General features: G+C 36.5%; 3 protein-coding genes across 3 annotated transcripts; all 3 read left to right on the top strand.

Moving 5' to 3' along the window:
• Window positions 1-1410: 1410 nt before the first annotated feature.
• On the top strand, window positions 1411-5258 carry LOC145628031 (uncharacterized). The gene is made up of 8 exons (XM_081680361.1): window positions 1411-1528; window positions 1889-2124; window positions 2589-3008; window positions 3241-3407; window positions 3740-4172; window positions 4375-4607; window positions 4702-5074; window positions 5139-5258. The coding sequence occupies exons 1-8, from the start codon at window positions 1411-1413 to the stop codon at window positions 5256-5258; spliced, it is 2100 nt and encodes a 699-aa protein (XP_081536487.1).
• Window positions 5259-12986: 7728 nt separating this feature from the next.
• On the top strand, window positions 12987-14270 carry LOC145628030 (uncharacterized). The gene has a single exon (XM_081680360.1). It carries the CDS (start codon window positions 12987-12989, stop codon window positions 14268-14270), a length of 1284 nt encoding a protein of 427 aa, XP_081536486.1.
• A 243-nt stretch (window positions 14271-14513) lies between these two features.
• LOC145628029 (uncharacterized) lies at window positions 14514-15148 on the top strand. Its single transcript, XM_081680358.1, has 3 exons — window positions 14514-14726; window positions 14807-14858; window positions 14925-15148. The coding sequence occupies exons 1-3, from the start codon at window positions 14514-14516 to the stop codon at window positions 15146-15148; spliced, it is 489 nt and encodes a 162-aa protein (XP_081536484.1).
• Window positions 15149-18784: the final 3636 nt, after the last annotated feature.

The raw sequence follows: 18784 nt of genomic DNA, 5'->3' as shown, positions 1-18784 counted from the left end.
TTATATAGCCTACATACTGTCCCTCGTCTAGGGTCCCGTAGTCCTTTGCTTAGGGTTTGTAATTTTGCCTCGTTCTTTGTTTCAATTCTACATATTCTACAATGTTGATTAATTATTCAAAATCGAATATGAGTATGGAGGCTTATTTAATAAAAGATTGGGAGAAATTTAAATTAATAGATGAAGAAAAAAGAGTGATTGGTGGCGATGGCGAAATTGAAGACGTGGAGGGTTCGATTGACCAGCTTCGCTTAGCTTTGGTTGGTAAATAATTGACTGTAAAGACTTTTAATGTGGAGGCTATGAAGAAAACCTTGACAAATGTATGGCGGCTAAACGATAAAATTGCCATTAAGATGGTCGACATAAACCTTTTTGTATTTCAATTTTTCACAGAAGCCGATAGGGATCGTATTCTGGGAGGTAGCCCTTGGTTTTTTGATGGGAAGTTACTACTGCTGAAAGGCATTTAGGGTGGAAAACAACCATCATAAGTCAATTTTGATAAATTACCTATGTGGGTGAGATTGCTTGATGTTCCTTTTAATAAGCGTAACCCATCGACTATGTATGACGTCGAAGAATCCTTAGGAGGGTTTGTGGAGTTTGATGACTCCGACCCGCTTGGCAGGAGCGAGTTCATGAGATTGAAAATTATGATCGATGTTAGAAAACTGCTGCACAGAGGAGTGTTTATTGCTGTTGGTGGTTCAAAATCGAAGTGGGTGGATATCAAATATGAACGCCTTAGTGACGTTTTTTTCTTCTGTGGGATGTTGGATCATATTGACAAAAGAGTGCATTGTGAAAGAATTGGAGAGGGAGACGTCGGATGCTATGATATACTAATATGGGCAATGGTTGAGGGCTTCCCCTCTTAAGCCTTCCTTGAAAACATATGCTGCCAAAGATAAAAAGAGGGTGGAGAGGGTTTGGTCTGAGAAAGTTGAGGCAATTAGCAGGGGAAATAAGATTGAAAGTTTCCAGCAACTAACTATCAGGTTGAGCCCTATTGGCGTTGCTAGGAAGCTCTACTTTGCTGCATCTTATGAGAACCCCTCCTCGCCTAAGCCAAAGGAGAAGGAAGAAACTCTAGCGTTGGTTTATGATTCCGTTTCTAATAAGCATGTCCTACAGCCCAAAAGTATTTCACTTAATGAGGGTAGTGTGGATGTTTCTGATGGTGATAAAAGGGAGGGTGGGACTAAGAACAGGGTAGATGTGGTTGAGGGAGAGAATGAGAAGTAGGAAGATCTTCATAACTTGGGGGTAGATGGGGTACATTAGAGGGTTGAGGAGTTAGGGGGGATGGGGGAGGATCATCAAGTGGGTAGGGTGTTGTTGGAAAAAGGGAGGGAAAAAATAATAATAAAAAAAAAAAAAGCAAAGGGGTGGAGGTGATTAGAGAGGATGAAGGAAGGATATACTGGCAGTGGAAATAATGTGGGGTGTGTGTTCGGAACATCTTACAAAAAAAGGGACATTTCTTTAATGGAATGTGATATGGTAGAGGGGGTTGTAGTTGAAGGTTAGCAGAACAAAACATTATGTGTTGCTATTCCATCTGGGGACATTCATATCCAAGTAGAGGGTTTTGGTCGTTGCCAATCCCTCGAACAAAAATGAAAATATTAAGCTAGAACATCTATGGGATTGGCAACCCATGGACGGAGAGGACTCTCCGAGACTTTTGATGGAGAGAGAGGCCAAATATTGTTTTCTTAATGGAAACAAAATGTGATAGTGTAGTGATGGAAATAATAAAATGAAGATGTGGTTTTGAAAATGGTATGTGTCTTAGTAATAATGGTCGATCTGGTGGCTTGTGTGTTTTGGTGGCATGATTTGAATGTGGATGTTGTATCCTAATCTAATCATTATTTTGCAGCAAATGTGAGAAATCAGGATGAGGTTGCTATATGGAGGGCCATAGGTATTTATGGTTGGCTAGAAGTGGAGAACAGGCATAAAATGTGGGATTTAATGCGACATCTAAGACAATCATGTGATATCCCGTACCTTATGTTTGGTGAATTTAATGAGATTGTGAGTATGTCAGAAAAAGATGATGGGGCAGTTAGGAAGGAGAGCTTGATGGATGATATTTGTAGTTCATTTATTCTTGTGAGCTTTGCGATCTTGGTTACAAAGGTTGCATCTTTACATAGAAAAGTGGGAATTATGTTGATACGGTTGTTCATGAGAGGTTGGACTTTTTTTAGGGGACGATGAATGGTGTACTACATTCCCAAAAATTCGGTGAAGCACCTCGCAAGAGTGGCATCGGATCACACTCCTATCTTGATTGATATAGAGAATTATTATGAGAGAGGTAGGAAAAAGAAATTATGCCGATTTGAGGCTATGTGGCTGTCTAAGGATGAATGCAGCGAGGTGGTCTCGAAGGCTTTGGGAGATGGAGAAGGTCATGAACCTCATCATCGTATAGCTCTATGTGCCGAATATTTGACTAAGTGGGCTGCAACATCGTTTGGAGAATTGAAGAATAAATTAAAACTCTAGAAGAGGAGCTCCAAGAGGCGCATGGGGTAGCCGTTGACGCAGCAATGCTAGTAAAATGTTAACAGCTTGCGGGTGAAATCAATGAGCTTTGGAGGTTGGAGGATTCGTATTGGTACGGTAGAGCTCGGGCAAATGAGATGAGAGAAGGGGATAAAAACACTGCTTATTTCCAAAGATTGGCAAGGCAACAGAAAATGAATGATCGGATTGATGGTTTGATGGATACGGATGGAGTTTGGAGGACGGGTGAAACGCAGATTAAGAGCATTGTTGCTAAATATTTTGAGTCTCTTCTCATCACTGACAACCCAACTGACTTTGTCGCTGCTCTTGAGGGTATACATCCACTAGTGACAATGGAGATGAACAATGCTATGGATGAGGAACCAAGTTCAGACGGAAATAAAAATGCCTTATTTCAAATGCATCCGAACAAGGCCCCCGGTATAGATGGTATGTATGCTCTTTTTTTATCAAAAGTTCAGGCATATTATTGGCTCTGATATTGTTTCTTTGGTGAAAAATTGGTGGAATGGTTTGGTTGATATTTCGGAAATAAATAGAACTTGTATTGTTTTAATCCCAAAATGCAATGATCCGAACTATATGACTAAATTTAGGCAGATTAGTTGTTGCAATGTAATATACAAAATAATATCGAAGACGATGCCCAACAAAATAAAACTTTTTCTGAACGATATAATTTTTGTAAACCAGAGTGCTTTTAATCCGGGCCGGTTGATCACTGATAATGCTATGATTGCTTTTGAAGTTTTTCATTCTATGAAAAGAGGGGGAGAGGGGAGAAATAGGAATGTTGCTCTTGACCTTGATATGTGTAAGGCATATGACAGGGTTGAATGGAGATTTTTGAAGATGGTTATGTGAAAAATGGGTTTTTCTAATGATTAGGTTCGTCGGGTAATGGAGTGCATTTCCAGCGTTTCTTTCTCTTTTAAGGTGAAGAATGAGATTTGTGGCTCGTTTGTTCCGACTCGTGGGCTACGACAGGGTGATCTGATTTCCCTTACTTATTTCTCTTATGTGCAGATGCGTTTTCTGGTCTCATTTAAAAAGCTTCTCATGAAAAGAAATTAAGTGGGGCAAAGATTTGTAACTCTACCCCGAGGGTATCCCACCTATTTTTTGCCGATAACAGTATTATGTTTGCTAAAGCGACTCTATAAGAATGCTCAAAAATTGTTTATATTACCAGGTTGTATGAAAGAGCATCTAGTCAAAAACTCAATCTAGATAAGACGGAGGTTACTTTTAGCAAATGTGTGACTGTTGAGAGAAGAAAGTCTATTGCGGATACTTTGGGAGTTTGTGAGGTTGACAAGCATGAGAAGTATTTGAGTTTGCTGATGATGATTGGGAAATCGAAGAAAGACGTTTTTGCATTTCTTAAGGAGAGGATTTGGAAGAAATTGAATGGGTGGAAGGAGAAGTTGCTTTCGAAGCCGGGAGAGGAAGTCTTAATTAAAGCGGTGGCACAAGCAATTCTAACTTATCTGATGAGCATATTTAAAAACCCGAAGGGTCTCATTAATGAAATTCATGGTCTCTTATGTCGGTTTTGGTGGGGATCTATGGTGGACCATAGGAAGATGCATTGGCAAAGTTGGGAGCGATTGTGCTTACCAAAGGTAAGAGGGGGTATGGGGTTTCATGATCTCACGTGTTTTAATCAAGCACTTCTAGCGAAACAAGTGTGGCGGCTACAAAACTAATCATAACACCTTACTCTACAAAATTGTTAAAGCCCGATGTTTTAAGTATTCGAGTGTCATGGAGGCTTTAAGAGATCATGATCCGAGTTTTACTTGAAGAAGCATTTGGGGTGCAAAGGGGATACTTCGTGATGGGTTAGCTTGGATAGTGGGAAATGGGGTGAGTAATAAAACATGGAAAGATAATTGGCTGGTGAAGGAGGGGAAGTCGATTCTTTTGCAACAGCCGGTGGGGATGGATAGGAATATGTTGGTGCGTGAGCTAATGACTGAGAAGGGAATTAAGTGGGATGTTGACAGAATTAAGGGGCTCGTGGATAATGAAACTGCTTCTATGATTCTTGCTACACCGTTATCTCATTACTCTAATTAAGGAAGATGGTATGTATTGGAGTGGTGCAAAAAATGGTATGTGGTCAGTAATGTCTTGCTATTGGCTTGCCAGGGGTATGGATGATGAAGGGAATGTGACTAGCCATAATGTAGATTTGTGGAGATTAGTGTGGAGCGTCAAGGATCCCTTAAAGCTCAATCATTTCCTGTGGGGGGATGTAAAGGGTAATTTTGCTGTAAAAGAACATTTAATACAGCGTCACATTAACAGTGAAGCTTCCTGCAAGATTTGTGGTGCACAATGTGAGTCCGTTATCCATACATTATTTGAATGCAGTGCTGCTACTGAGATTTGGGGTCATAGTGGGCTGGAGGATCACTTAGTAGGGGCACCTACTGAGTCTTTTGAAGCTAGATGGCAGTGGTTATATAGCAAAGTGGAAAGGGGCGTCCTATATGGCTACCCTAATGTGGGCATCATGGAGGTGCCGCAATCTGACCATTTTTTAGAACGAGTCCCCTGATCTGATGTTGTAATGCTTGCTGCAGGATATTGTAAATTGGTGTAGGATTGATGAATATTCTAGGAAGGTGTTCCAACCTGCTCTACATCAGGCTTTAGGCAATAGTGTGGTTTATTTGGATGTGCTGACCACCAGGTTGCATTAAAGCCAATGTTGATGCTCATGTACCTGACTCGAGGTTGGCATGCTTGGGGTGGTCTTAAGAGATGCAGCTGGGCACATTATTCTCACAGAAACAAAAAGGATTGAAGCTTCATCTCCCGAGTGTTGTGAAGCACAAGCAGTACTATATGCTCTTTGCTTAGCTCAGAGGTCCATCGGTTACTCTAATCTTTGGGTGGATCCGGACGTGATTAATGTGATTAATACAATCGCTTCTCATGATGCCGGTCTTTCTCCCATACATGTGGTCTATGATGATATTCTTCTTGATAGAGCGATCTTTAATGTTTGTTTATTTTCGCATGCTAAGAGGAGTTGTTCACCATAGCTCACCTCATTGCTAGGGGTGACATGAGTGGAAATTCAAAGTTAGTTCGTTTTAATAATTTTCCACAAGGTGTTGTAACATTGGCTGAGATGGAAATTTCCTCTTAATGAATAAAGCTCTATCTTTTCTTTCAAAAAAATAAAAAAAATAAATAAAAAAGTGGTTAAATCTAAGACATGTTGTGGTGGTGACATGACATGGACACATGGCATATATTAGTGACATGTCGTGTTTATAGAGCTTAAAAAAGAATGACATGTGACACATATTCTGTGTTTGTAATGCTTTTTTAATATATAGAATTAAAAAATGGAGAAAATAATAATAATATATTGCATTTATAGCTAATTACAAGTAACAATTTCAATCCTCACTAGGGTGGTTAACGTTATCTAGCAATGTCCGAGAAGCTATTATGGTTTAAACTTATGTCACAACCTTAGTTTTTTCGTAGCATTAATGAGGGAATATATGTAGACTATTAGAGAACCATCTCAACCAAAAGCTTAAACTGATAGTTGAGGCCTAGGAATATGTTTTATACTCTATCACCCCCACCTTCACATGAGAGCCCGTTAGGCTTGAAGTGTGGATGTAGCATGGGCCCTACCCTATCCTATCGAACGTTTAATATTCCACTTTAAAAGGAGGGGTTCGGTGGATGAGATTTGAATCCGTGGCTTTTTGTGTTACGATGGCTCTAATACCATGTTAGAGAACCATCTCAACCAAAAGCTTAAGCTTATAGTTGAGGCCTAGGAATATGTTTTACACTCTATTATAATATGGGTGTTTCTTTTTAAATGTATCACTTCTATTTTTGGTAATTTTATACTATATTTTATCATTTCTCTTTCTTACTTTATACCCCACTTAAATTATTTTATCATTTCTCTCTATATATATATGGCAAAATTGGCCTCAACACTCTGAATTTTGGCTTGGGTGCACTCAGCACCCTGAACTAAGAAAAATAGCCAAAACACCCTGAAGTATTACCATTGGTGCACTTAGCACCATACAAGAAATTTTCCGGCCAAAAGTGGCCGGATTCCGGCGACTTTTATTTTTAATAATTTTTTTTTTTAATAAAAAATGTTTTTTTGAATAAATTTTTTTTTTCTTATTTTTCTTCTTCTTATTATTATTATTATTATTATTATTATTATTATTATTATTATTATTATTATTATTATTATTATTATTATTATTATTATTATTATTATTATTATTATTATTATTATTATAATTATAATTATTATTATTATTATTATTATTATTATTATTATTATTATTATTATTATTATTATTATTACTACTAAAATACCTTGATTTGCGTGTTGTTATTTTTTTGACGAAAATTGTTCAGAAACGGTTTCGGGTGTCATTTTTTCCCTTATTGGATCCAAATTTAGCTCAAATTTTGCAAAAAAAAACGGAAATACCTCGTTTTGCGTGTCGAGAAATATCTAATTAGCTAAGACACGCAAATCGAGATATTTCTTGACACGTAAAACGGGGTATTTTCTTTGCAACTCTCGAGCTGAATTCAGACCCTATAAAAGAAAAAATGACCCCGAAACCAATACGCAAATTGAGATATTGCTTGACACGCAAAACGAGGTATTTCCATTATTTTTTTGCGAATTCCGAGCTTAATTTGGAACCATTATGGGTAAAAATGACCCGCGGAACCTTACCTGAACAATTTCCGTAAAAAAATAAATAACAACACGCAAATCGAGGTATTTTTGTAATAATAATAATAATAATAATAATAATAATAACAATAATAATATTATATAATAATAATAATAATGATAATAATAATAATAATAATAATAATAATAATAATAATAATAATAATAATAATAATAATAATAATAATAATAATAATAATAATAAGAAAATAAAAAAACATTTTTTTATTAAAAAAAAAAAGTCGCCGGAATCCGACCACTTTTGGCCGGAAATTTTCTTTTATGGTGCTGAGTGCACCCATGCTAATACTTCGGGGTGTTTTGGCTATTTTTCTTAGTTCAGGGTGCTAAGTGCACCCAAGCCAAAGTTTAGAGTATTGAGGCCAATTTTGCCTATATATATTTATAAAGATGAGATAATGGTTTTTGTTTTACTTTTTTTTTTTAAAAAATTTTTTTTATTTTATTTTTTGACACGAGCTTAATAGACTTATAAAAAATTACAAGCTATGGAGTAAGTTGATAAACTACCCAAAAAAACATTACCAGCTTCAATGGTACAACTATTACAAATAAAGCTTCATAAACTTAAGAGAGCCCCCATGTTGAAGAGCAGGGCTAAGATAAAAAGGTTTTTTAAAGCAATGAATTGGAAATCCATTGCTAAGCTGAACTAAAGGTTACCACGGGATAACCTTTGAATACTCTTTTGATCGTAGAGATCAAAAGAGCTAACAACCTACAAAGAACAAGCTAAGACCAATCCTAATAACCTAACAAACATGCCACAAGAAAGGCAGTCCCTACAATTACCCGAACCCCAGCACTAAGACACTATAAGAGGAGGCTAACACATCCCCTTAGGCCCTAGCTCCTACGATCATGTTACAGCGCATGATATAACACAACCAGCCTCAAATAAAATAATGACAATAGCATCGAAGAACATCTAACTTATCAAACTTTCAGGCATAGAACCAAAAAAGTAAAGAAACCATAAGTCGTCGTACTAAAATACAAACCTAACTCCACTAACTGAAAATAAATTAAAAATAAACGCAAAGGAGTTTAACATGGAGAAAGGATGTAAATGTGAAGTACTAAAATTCCAAAATAAAAAACTCTAACTAAGTCTTTACCTTTACCGAATATTTTGTAACACGAAACCACACATGGCGGCGACAAAGTTAGCTTTGAAATTAAAGCCCCAAATTCGTGACAACAAAATCCTAATATAAATAAGAAACCTTAACCCTAACCTTTACCTTTACCGGTGAAGTTATCAACGACGGCGGTTGGGAAAGCTTTAATTTGAAAGCGGACCCTCAGGTGAAGAACCCCACGAACCTTCTTTACGATGGAGAACACCGGCGAGAAAGCGACTGACTAAAGTGCCACGTTTGAAACTCGTCACCGGCTCACCGCCGGGAAAACTAGGAGCCTTATTCTAGGCCTTGGATATGAAGATAATCCTAAATTAGAATAATAGAAAATCGTTCCCAAAATTGAAACCCTAACCTGAAGTTTACTTCGTAACCGAAGCGTTCGAGATAAGCTTTGGGAGCCCAAACCATGGACTAGAGCTTCACACTTGCGACCTTTAAGGATGCTCGATGGCGGCCTTAGATGAGCAGCGTTACTCAAGCTGGTGACGGCAGGGGAAAACAGAGGAAAGGGGTTTGTTTGTAGCTAGAGAGAAGGAAGAGGTTTTAAGGAGAAAACGTTCCAGAATATTGGGTAAAATTGTGAATACACCATGAGTAGTACGTAGAATAAAGCTATACAATTATGGATAGAATAATTATATTATTATATTATTGAAATTACTATAAAGTTACACAACTACATACAATAGTAGGATAAACTTATACAACTACGTACACCGGTAGGATAATGTGTTCATAATTTTTTATATGGTACTAAATATTTAGGAAAATTTAATAATTACCTCCTACTATACTATAGTTCACGTTTTAAAAATTACCACCAATAGTTTTTTTTTTTTTTTTTTTATTATTATTTTTTATCACCAACAATTATTAAAAACCTTAAATTTTACCATCAGTTTGCACAACTGCCCTTGCATGACGTTATCCCCTTAAATTTCCCTCACCCCCTTATTATGTTCTTAAACTTTCATTTTCTTTCTTCTTTATTTCCCTTTAGCAATTCTAATCACCACATTATCTCCCCAATTTAGATTCCTATTGCTTCTCTCTCTTTCCTTTTTCCTTCTTTATATTTTTTATTTTTATTATTTTTAATTTTTTTATTTTGGTAAGTTTTTTCAAAGATTAACATTTAATATGTAATTTCATTGTAAAATAACACATAACGGGATTAAAAATGAAATCAAAGACAACAATAGAGGGCTAGCAAGCTTTAAAAACCAATCATTGTCAAACTCAAGCATATCGGACAAAAAGCTAGGTAAATTTTTATTTTTTTTTAATTTTATAATTTTTTTGTTGATTGTGGTAGATTAAACATAAATGACTGCAGTTATATTGTTCATAATATTGCATAATTCATGAAATTTTATTTATTTTCCCCGAATGCCTTACTATAACCAAATTCTAAAATGAAAAATTGTTTCGAAATTGTGGCGGGAGAGGAAGGGGGTGCTGGAGAAGGTTGAATTGGGAATGGGAATGGGAATGGGAATAGGGATGGAGATGGGGATGGGGATGGGGATGGGAATCGGGGAAAAAGGACAAAGGCCGGTGGTTTCCGATGAAGAGGCCGAGTGTGGTTGTGTAGAGGGGAGGGCTTGTAGGGGGGCATGGAAGACAATATTTTTGTTCTTAATTCTTATTTTCTAGACCAATACACATGTATAAAAAATAGAAGTTTAACTTATTCATCTAGTCACCGCTCATAAACATAGGCTACCCCTGAAAAAAAATAAAAAATTTAAAAATTATATATAAAAAAAAAAAAAAAAAAAGAAGAGTTGATCAAAGAGACCTGTTATTATAAATAGGGGGTGTCTTTGATTTAGCCATAGAAAATTGCATGTACTCCTTACAAAAGCCCGTGCTTTTTGTTTCAAACTAAAAAAGACCTTTTTTGTACACAACCGGTCTCTTAGGGTCTCTTGATTTTTTGGCTTCTTCAGCTACAAGAGACCTGTTGTGTACAGTATTTTTCTTTTTTCTATTTTCATTTTGCTTCTACTTTATGTGTGCATAATTATATTAATCATGTATTCAACTTTTAATGATATAAATCATAAATTTTTGTTTTTTTGAAACCTTGAATGAGCAACTTTTTATTTTTAAAAACTCCTTTATCTGATGAAATTGTTACCATTCTAATGCACGTACTTAATTTCAATACATATATATGTAATTATAATTATTTACCTATTTAGTTTTATAAGTATATGAGTAATGCAATAAAGAAAATTTATAATATAAGTACAAATTACCTTACACAAAGTATTAATTTTTTAAACTTGTGAATGATAGATACGTATTACATAGAAAGGTAATATTTTGAACATATAAAGTACTTTAAAAGTTGATCATTGTATTGTATTGATCACTATTCGTATAATATAAATTATTTCATATTTGTAAAATAAAAATTTATATACCAAATTAAATGTTTAAAATATAAATATTGTATATAATAACTCATTCTAACAAATTTTTTTTCTTCTTATTATTTAATAACTATACCCTACCCTTAGTTAGAAATCCTGGATCCGCCATTGGTCATAAAAACCTGTTAGAAGAAAACGGATGTCAAATGTTGTATTATTAGATAATAATCAATAGTTGGGATTATTCATGGTATATTAAATCATCCAAAGTTGGGATTATTACAATTAATTTTTCCATTGATATATAACGAGTATTTAAAATACTATTAAGATTGTATTATACGTCAAAATCATGAGTCGATCGGCGTAATCAATAATTATTATTAATAAAAAAAATTTCATTGACTTTTTCCTTTTTAAAATTACACTATTTATTCTTTAAAAAAAAAAATTACACTGTTTATTAGAATATCTATTTATACTAATTGCATGTGAAGTCAGTCCCCCTGCTAGGGTTCTGTGGTCCTTTGCTTAGGGTTCGTAGTTTAGCCTGTAGTTTGTGACAAATTTACATTTTTGATCATCTGAATCCCAATTTGTGATTGCATTCGTCAATGGAGTCGGACCTTATTAAAGATTGGCAAAGTTTTAAATTAATTGATGATGAAATTTTGGTGGTTGGAGGTAACGGAGAAATAGAAGATGATGAAGGTTCTAGGGACCAACTTAAACTGGCTATGGTTGGGAAACTTTAGACCATGAGAACGTTCAATGTTGAGGCGTTGAAGAGAACCTTGACAAACGTTTGGCGACTGAATGATAATATTGCGATACGGATGGTGGATAAAAATTTGTTTATTTTTCAATTTTTCTCAGAGGCTGATAAGATCCGCATCATCGATGGTAGCCCGTGGTTCTTTGAAGACAAGCTACTGATGCTAAAGGAATTGCAGGGAGGGGAACAACCATCGGAAATAGAATTTGACAAATCTCCTATATGGATTCGATTATTAGATGTGCCCTTTAATAAACGCAATTCTTCGACAATTTATGACATTGGAGAATCTCTGGGTGGTTTTTTTGGAGTTCGATGATTCTGATCCTCTTGGTTGGTGTGAATTCATGCGGCTGAAGCTTATGATTGATGTAAGGTAACCACTGAGAAGAGGGGTATTTATAGCCTGTGGAGGATCGAAGTCAAAATGGGTCGATATCAAGTATGAGCGCCTTGGCGATTTCTGCTTCTATTGTGGAATGCTTGACCATATTGACAAAGATTGTGCTGTGAAGGAGGGGGAGAGTGATGCTTTAAGGGTTGTGGTTTACCAATACGGGACATGGTTGAGGGCATCTTCTCTCAAGCCATATGTGAAGAACTTTAAAGTTAGGGAGAAAGAACGAGTATGGTGTGAGAAGTTGCAATCTCTCCGGAATGGTGGCAGCAGTTCAGGGGAAAAGGTAGCACCAATTCGTTTGGGTCTTTTTGGGGTAGCACGCAAATTACACTTCTCTAACAATTTGGATTCTAGTGCTAAAGCCACACCTGAAGAAAGAGCAGCAACTTTAGCGTTGGTTTTTGATGCGGATAATGGTAAACATGTTCTTAGACCGAGAGGTGTCCATGACAACTCTAATAAGGAGATGGAGAGCGATAGCTGCAATGTAGGGGGTCGGCCTAGCTTTGATTGAAAAGGAGGTAAGTTTGGATAAGAGTGTTGGGAATGGGGGTTGTGAGGCCGTAGGGGCTGCTGGGATTGTGGGGAAGAAGGGGGATGTGAGCATGACTGGGCAGGGGAGGGAGTTGGAGAGTGAAGGGGTAATTTTGAAGCAGGGGAAGGTGAGTGAAAAAAAATAAAATGAAAAAAGGGTGGAAAAGATATGAGAGGATGGAGGAGGGATATGTGGGGGCAGTAAACTGTGAAACGAGGGGAGAGGAGGTGGAGAAAAATAAAAAAGGGGGATTGCATTGATGGACTATGATGTGGTGTATGAGGAGTTAGTGGAATGTGAGAAAAAGAGGAAGCTTAACGTTGTTACTGGGGACAGTCAAATCCAAGTAGAGGGAGTTGGCATATGCCAATCCCTCGAACGACAATGAAAATATTAAGCTGGAACGTCTTCGGGATTGGCAACCCGATGACGGAAAGGACTCTCCGAGATTTATGTTGGAGAGAGAGGCCAAATGTAGTGTTTTTAATGGAGACGAAGTCCGATAGTAGTGTTACGGAGAGAATAAAAAGGCTTTGTGGTTTTGAGAATGGCATATGTATTAGTAGCAATGGTAGATCGGGTGGTGTTTGTTTTTGGTGGCATGATATCAATGCAATAGTAGTGTCATATTCGAATCATCACTTTGCAGCAAATATTTGTGACGGTACGAATACCCCAATTTGGTGTGCTATTGGGATTTATGGGTGGCTGGAATCAGAAAATAAATATAAAACTTGGGACTTGATGAAAACGTTGAAACAATCATGTAATGTCCCTTGCGTTATGTTTGGAGATTTTAATGAGATAGTGAGTATGTCGGAGAAGGATGGTGGTGCGGTAAGAATAGAGAGGTTAATGGATGCATTCCGTGATGCCATTAATGTTTATGAGCTCCGCGACCTTGGTTATAAAGGGTGCATTTATACATGGAAAAGAGGGAATTATGTTGATATGGTGGTGAGAGAAAGGTTGGACAGATTTCTTGGTGATGATAATTGGTGTGGCTTACATCCAAAATATTCAGTCCAACATTTGGCTAGGGTGTTTTCAGACCATAATCCGCTCTTACTTGATACTATCAACTACTATGAAAGGGGGAGAAAGAAGAGGTTATTCCGGTTTGAGGCAATGTGGTTATCCAGAGAAGATTGTGGTGAAGTGGTTTCGAAAGCTTGGAGTGATGGAGTGGGGCGTGATCCTCATGCTCGAATTGCTTTTTGTGCCAAATACTTGAAGAAATGGGCTGCAACTTCTTTTGGCACGGTGAAGAAAAAAATAAAATTGAAGGAGGTGGAATCACAGGAGGCGCAAGCTGCTCATGTGGATGCATCGATGCTAGCTAGATGTGAACTTCTTGCTGGAGAAATTAATGAATTACGTTGCTTGGAAGAGTCGTATTGGTATGCTAGATCCCGGGCTAATGAGATGCGTGATGGGGATAAAAATACGGCTTATTTTCATCGAAAGGTAAGTCAGAGGAGTAAGAAGAATCACATAGCCGGTCTCTTTGACTCACAGGGGAATTGGCAGGTGGGAGAGAGATGTATTCAAAACATTGTGGCAGACTATTTTAGCTCATTGTTTGAGACATGTAACCCCTCCGGATTCGAGGCAGCCCTTGAGGGCGTGAAGCACATTGTGTCGGCAAATATGAACAATGTATTGGATGAGGAACCTAGTGCGGATGAAATTAAAAACGCTCTTTTTTAAATGCACCCTAATAAGGCGCCAGGTACGGATGGTATGCATGCTTTATTTTTTCAGAAATTTTGGCATATACTTGGCCTTGATATTGTTGCTCTAGTTAAGAATTGGTGGAATGGCTTGGTGGATATTGCTGAGATAAATAGGACGTGCATTGTGTTAATTCCTAAATGTAACGATCCTAAATTTATGACTGAGTTTCGGCCAATTAGTTGTTGCAATGTAATTTACAAAATAATATAAAAAACTATGGAGAATAAATTGAAGAAGTTCCTGGATGATATTATTTCTGTAAATCAAAGCGCCTTTATTCCGGGGCGATTGATCACTGGTAATTCTATGATTGCTTTTGAGATCTTCCACTCCATAAAAAGAGGGGGAGAAGGACAGAATGGTACTGTGGCATTGAAACTTGACATGAGCAAAGCATATGACAGAGTTGTATGGTGCTTTTTGAAAAGGGTATGTGTAAGATGGGTTTCTCAGATACTTGGGTGCATAGAATTATGGATTGCATTTCTAGTGTTCACTTCTCTTTTAAGGTGAATAATGAAATATGTGGATCAGTGGTTCCTTCCCGTGGCCTCCGGCAAGGTGACTAAATTTCACCTTATTTATTTCTTTTATGTGCGGATGTTTTTTCGAGCTTATAATCAAAAGCTGCTCATGAAAAGAAATTATGTGGTGCAAAAATTTGTCGTTCTGCTCCTAGAGTGTCTCATATGTTTTTCGCCGATGATAGTATTTTATTTGCAAAAGCTACTCTGCAAGAATGTTCAAAAATAGCTGATATTATCAGTTTATACGAAAGAGCATTTGGTCAGAAAGACAATCTAGATAAGACGGAGGTTGCTTTTAGCAAATGTGTGAATGCGGAAAAGTAGGCAGGCTATTGTTGACACTTTGGGGGTTCGTGAAGTTGATAGACATGAAAAATATTTGGGGCTTCCTACGGTTATTGGCAAATCGAAGAAGGCAATTTTTGCGAGCTTGAAAGAGAGGATTTGGAAAAAATTGAACGGGTGGAAAGAGAAGCTGCTTTCAAAATCGGGAAAGGAGGTGCTAATAAAAGCGGTAGCTCAAGCAATCCTGATGTACATGATGAGCATTTTTAAGGTACCGGACGGTCTTATTGATGAAATTCACAATCTCCTATGTCGATTTTGGTGGGGCTCAGCCTTAATCAAAGGAAAATGCATTGGCAAAGTTGGGATAAGTTGTGTCTACCAAAGGCAAAAGGTGGAATGGGGTTTCGAGATCTCAAGTGCTTTAACCAAGCACTTTTAGCAAAACAAATTTGGAGGCTGCAATCCAATCCGAACACATTGATTTTGAAAATTCTTAAGGCACGTTATTTTAAGAATTCAAGTGTGTTAGATGCTAATAGAGGTCAAGACCCAAGTTTCACTTGGAGGAGTATTTGGGGTGCCAAAGGTTTGTTCCGGGATGGATTGGTGTGGAGAGTGGGAGATGGGCGTGATATTAGAGCTTGGAAGGATGCTTGGATGGTAAAGAATGGCAAACAATTCTTTTTGCAGTTGCAGCAACCAAGTGGCTGGGAGGAGCATACTCTGGTAAATGAGCTAATGGTTGAGGGGTGTGTGAGGTGGGATGCTACTAAAATTTGTGAGTTGTTTGACAATGAGACAGCTGCTCTTATTCTTGCTAACCCTCTGCCAACTCACCCTGCTAGGGACACGATTTACTGGAGCTGCATAAAGAATGGTATTTTCAGTGTAAAATCAGACTATTGGCTTGCCAGGGACATTATGGATGTTGTGGGTGATGTGGGAAGCAATGAGGATTGTTGGAGATCGGTATGGAACATACAAGGACCTCCTAAGCTAAAGCACTTCTTATAGGGTGCTGTTAGAGGGAACCTCGCTGTGAGGGATCGACTTGTTCAGCGGCATATCATTACTGAAGTTACTTGTTAGATCTGGGGAGGGGCGAGTGAAACAATAATTCATTCCTTGTTTGACTGTACAGCACCTCGAGAAATATGGAAGCACAGCGAGCTCTCTGAGTATTTAATGGATGCTCCTACAGAATCCTTTGTTGCTAGATGGATGTGGCTATATGGTAAGGTGGAGGGAAGCGTATTAAGGCGTATGGTTGCTCTTATGTGGGCAACGTGGCGTTGCAGGAACTTAATTGTGCACGAAAATGAGTACCCTGATGTGATTATGCTTGCGGCTGGTAATTGCAGGCTTGTAGAGGATTATACAGAATATGCAAAAAAGGTTTTTCTCCCTGTGATTCCAGCAGCTATGGCGAGCATTTTGGTTTGGAAGTGCCCCCCGCAAGGATCGATGCATCAAAGCTAATGTTGATGCACATGTTCCTGCGATGGGTTGTGCTGGGTTGGGAGTGGTATATATTTAGGGATCTGATGGTCGTATTATGTTGACAGCAACGAGGAAAGCAGAAACTTCCACTTCGGAATGTGTAGAAGCACAGGCTGTTCGATATGCCCTCCAAATTGCCAGGCGGTTTGACTATAGGAATGTGTGGGTTGAGTCGGATGTGGTGAATGTTATCAAAGCTATTTCTTCTGATTGTATTGGTCGTGCCCCAATTCATGTCGTCTATATATGATGATATTAGATTAGATAGAGCGTGGTTCAATGTTTGTCTTTTTTCACATGCCAAGAGGAATTGTAATACGGTAGCTCACCTAGTTGCTAGGGGGGATACGGGAGGGAATGATGAGTTTGTAAGTTTTGGTTCCTTTCCTCAAAGTATTGTAACCTTGGCGGAAATGGACATTTCCCCTTAAATTAATATGATGCTCTATCTTTCTTTCAAAAAAAAAAAAAAAAAAAGAATATCTATTTATACTTTTTATTTGTTAGGAAATATTTCATCAGTTCTTTATTTTATCTTCACAAGCTAAGAAACGACCAAATGTGTGTATGACGCAATATAAAAATAAACTTTTTTTTTAGGAAAAAAAACTTTTAATGTAATAGAAATAATTTAATTTAAGTTCAACAAAAATGATTTAAAAAATAATTTATAATCAATACAAATCGGTAATTTTAAAGATATAATAAAGAATTAGTTTAAATAATTTACGTTATGATAAAAAAAATTATGTTTAGTAAAAAAAAAAAATACAGTTACCAAAAATAAGATGAAGAGAATAGAGTCTTACTTAATACTGTACTATTTATTAAGAAAATTAAATAAAATAAGAAAAAATATGTTAGAAAGAAAAATTTACATGGAGTTTATAAAAAACAAGAGAGAGATATTATTAATGGTACACGAAAAAACAAAATTTTATATGGGGAAACTAATTTTGCTCAAATATTATTGTAAATTACTGGGTATTTTAATAAAAAATGGTTCGATTATTTTGGGACTAAATTTAGGCCAAAAGTGTTGAACTTTCGGAGACAGAGGGAGTAGAATTAAATAGAAAAGAGGTGATTTTAAAAAAGACAATTGAAAAGAAGAAAATACAACGATTAATAGTGTGCTCCATTCACTTTGTTTATCACATAATTGTACTTATCTTAACTAATCAAAATAAGATGAATGGAACTGGTTTTAAATCAGTTTTAAGCATGTATGAGTGTATGATCACTTCTCCTTTTCTACTCGCTCCACTGCACATAGTTATTGTTGTGAATTCTCCCTTGAGTTCGTTTCCTTAATGTTGCAACCTGGGAGATGACATGTATTTTAAGAAGAGGAGAGAGATAGAAATGAATAAAAATAGGGATTTATGTGACGAGGAGAGAGAAAAAAGTGAACATGTGTAAATAAGGAAATATTGTAATATTTTAGTAAATTTTTCAAAATGGTAATTATTGTAATATTTACTAGATTAACCCCGTGCGATGCTCCGTTTTAACACATACAAAAAGAAAATAACTTCCTTATTTTTCCTAAATAATTTATAATTAAATACGAATATACAATTCCCGAAAGTGTATAATTTTCATTTTTAATTAAGAAATTTCAATTGAATCATATTATTAACTACTGTTAACAACTCGTAAGTAACGAAATAGCATAATAGTAAACCCAAAATTTAAAATTTAAAATTTAGAAATTCTCATGGAATATATTTTATGTTAAATAGGGTAGCATAAAAAGGAAAACAAAAAATGGCATCATCCTTACATTTTGGAGGGAAAAAATTAAATAAAATACTGACACACAGGCGAAGATGACATCAGCATTTGTTATTTTTATTTTAGTATATACTAGGCTAGCACGGTTTTAGCAATAAAATATTTTATCATATATATTACTCCGTAGAATGAAGACATGATGTTATGCTACCTCCATTTTTAAATACTTGCTCCATTTCTCCATGCGCGGAGTTTTAGGAGAAATTGGAAAAAATAATAATATATGGAGGTAGTGGGGTAAGTTGAAGAATAAAAAATTGTAAAAAGTAAAAGTAGTGGAGAGGATTGGAGGAGAGAAATATATGATGGGTCCACTAGGTGAGAGAAATTAGTTAGATATTATAAAAACTTTCCAAATAAGGAAATGGAGCAAGT

This window comes from Chenopodium album, chromosome 4 (genome assembly GCF_948465745.1).
Source record: "Chenopodium album chromosome 4, dcCheAlbu1.1, whole genome shotgun sequence".
Classification (NCBI taxonomy): domain Eukaryota; kingdom Viridiplantae; phylum Streptophyta; class Magnoliopsida; order Caryophyllales; family Amaranthaceae; genus Chenopodium; species Chenopodium album.
Note: the sequence above shows the minus strand (reverse complement) of the source record. Positions and strands in the feature narration are given on the sequence as shown.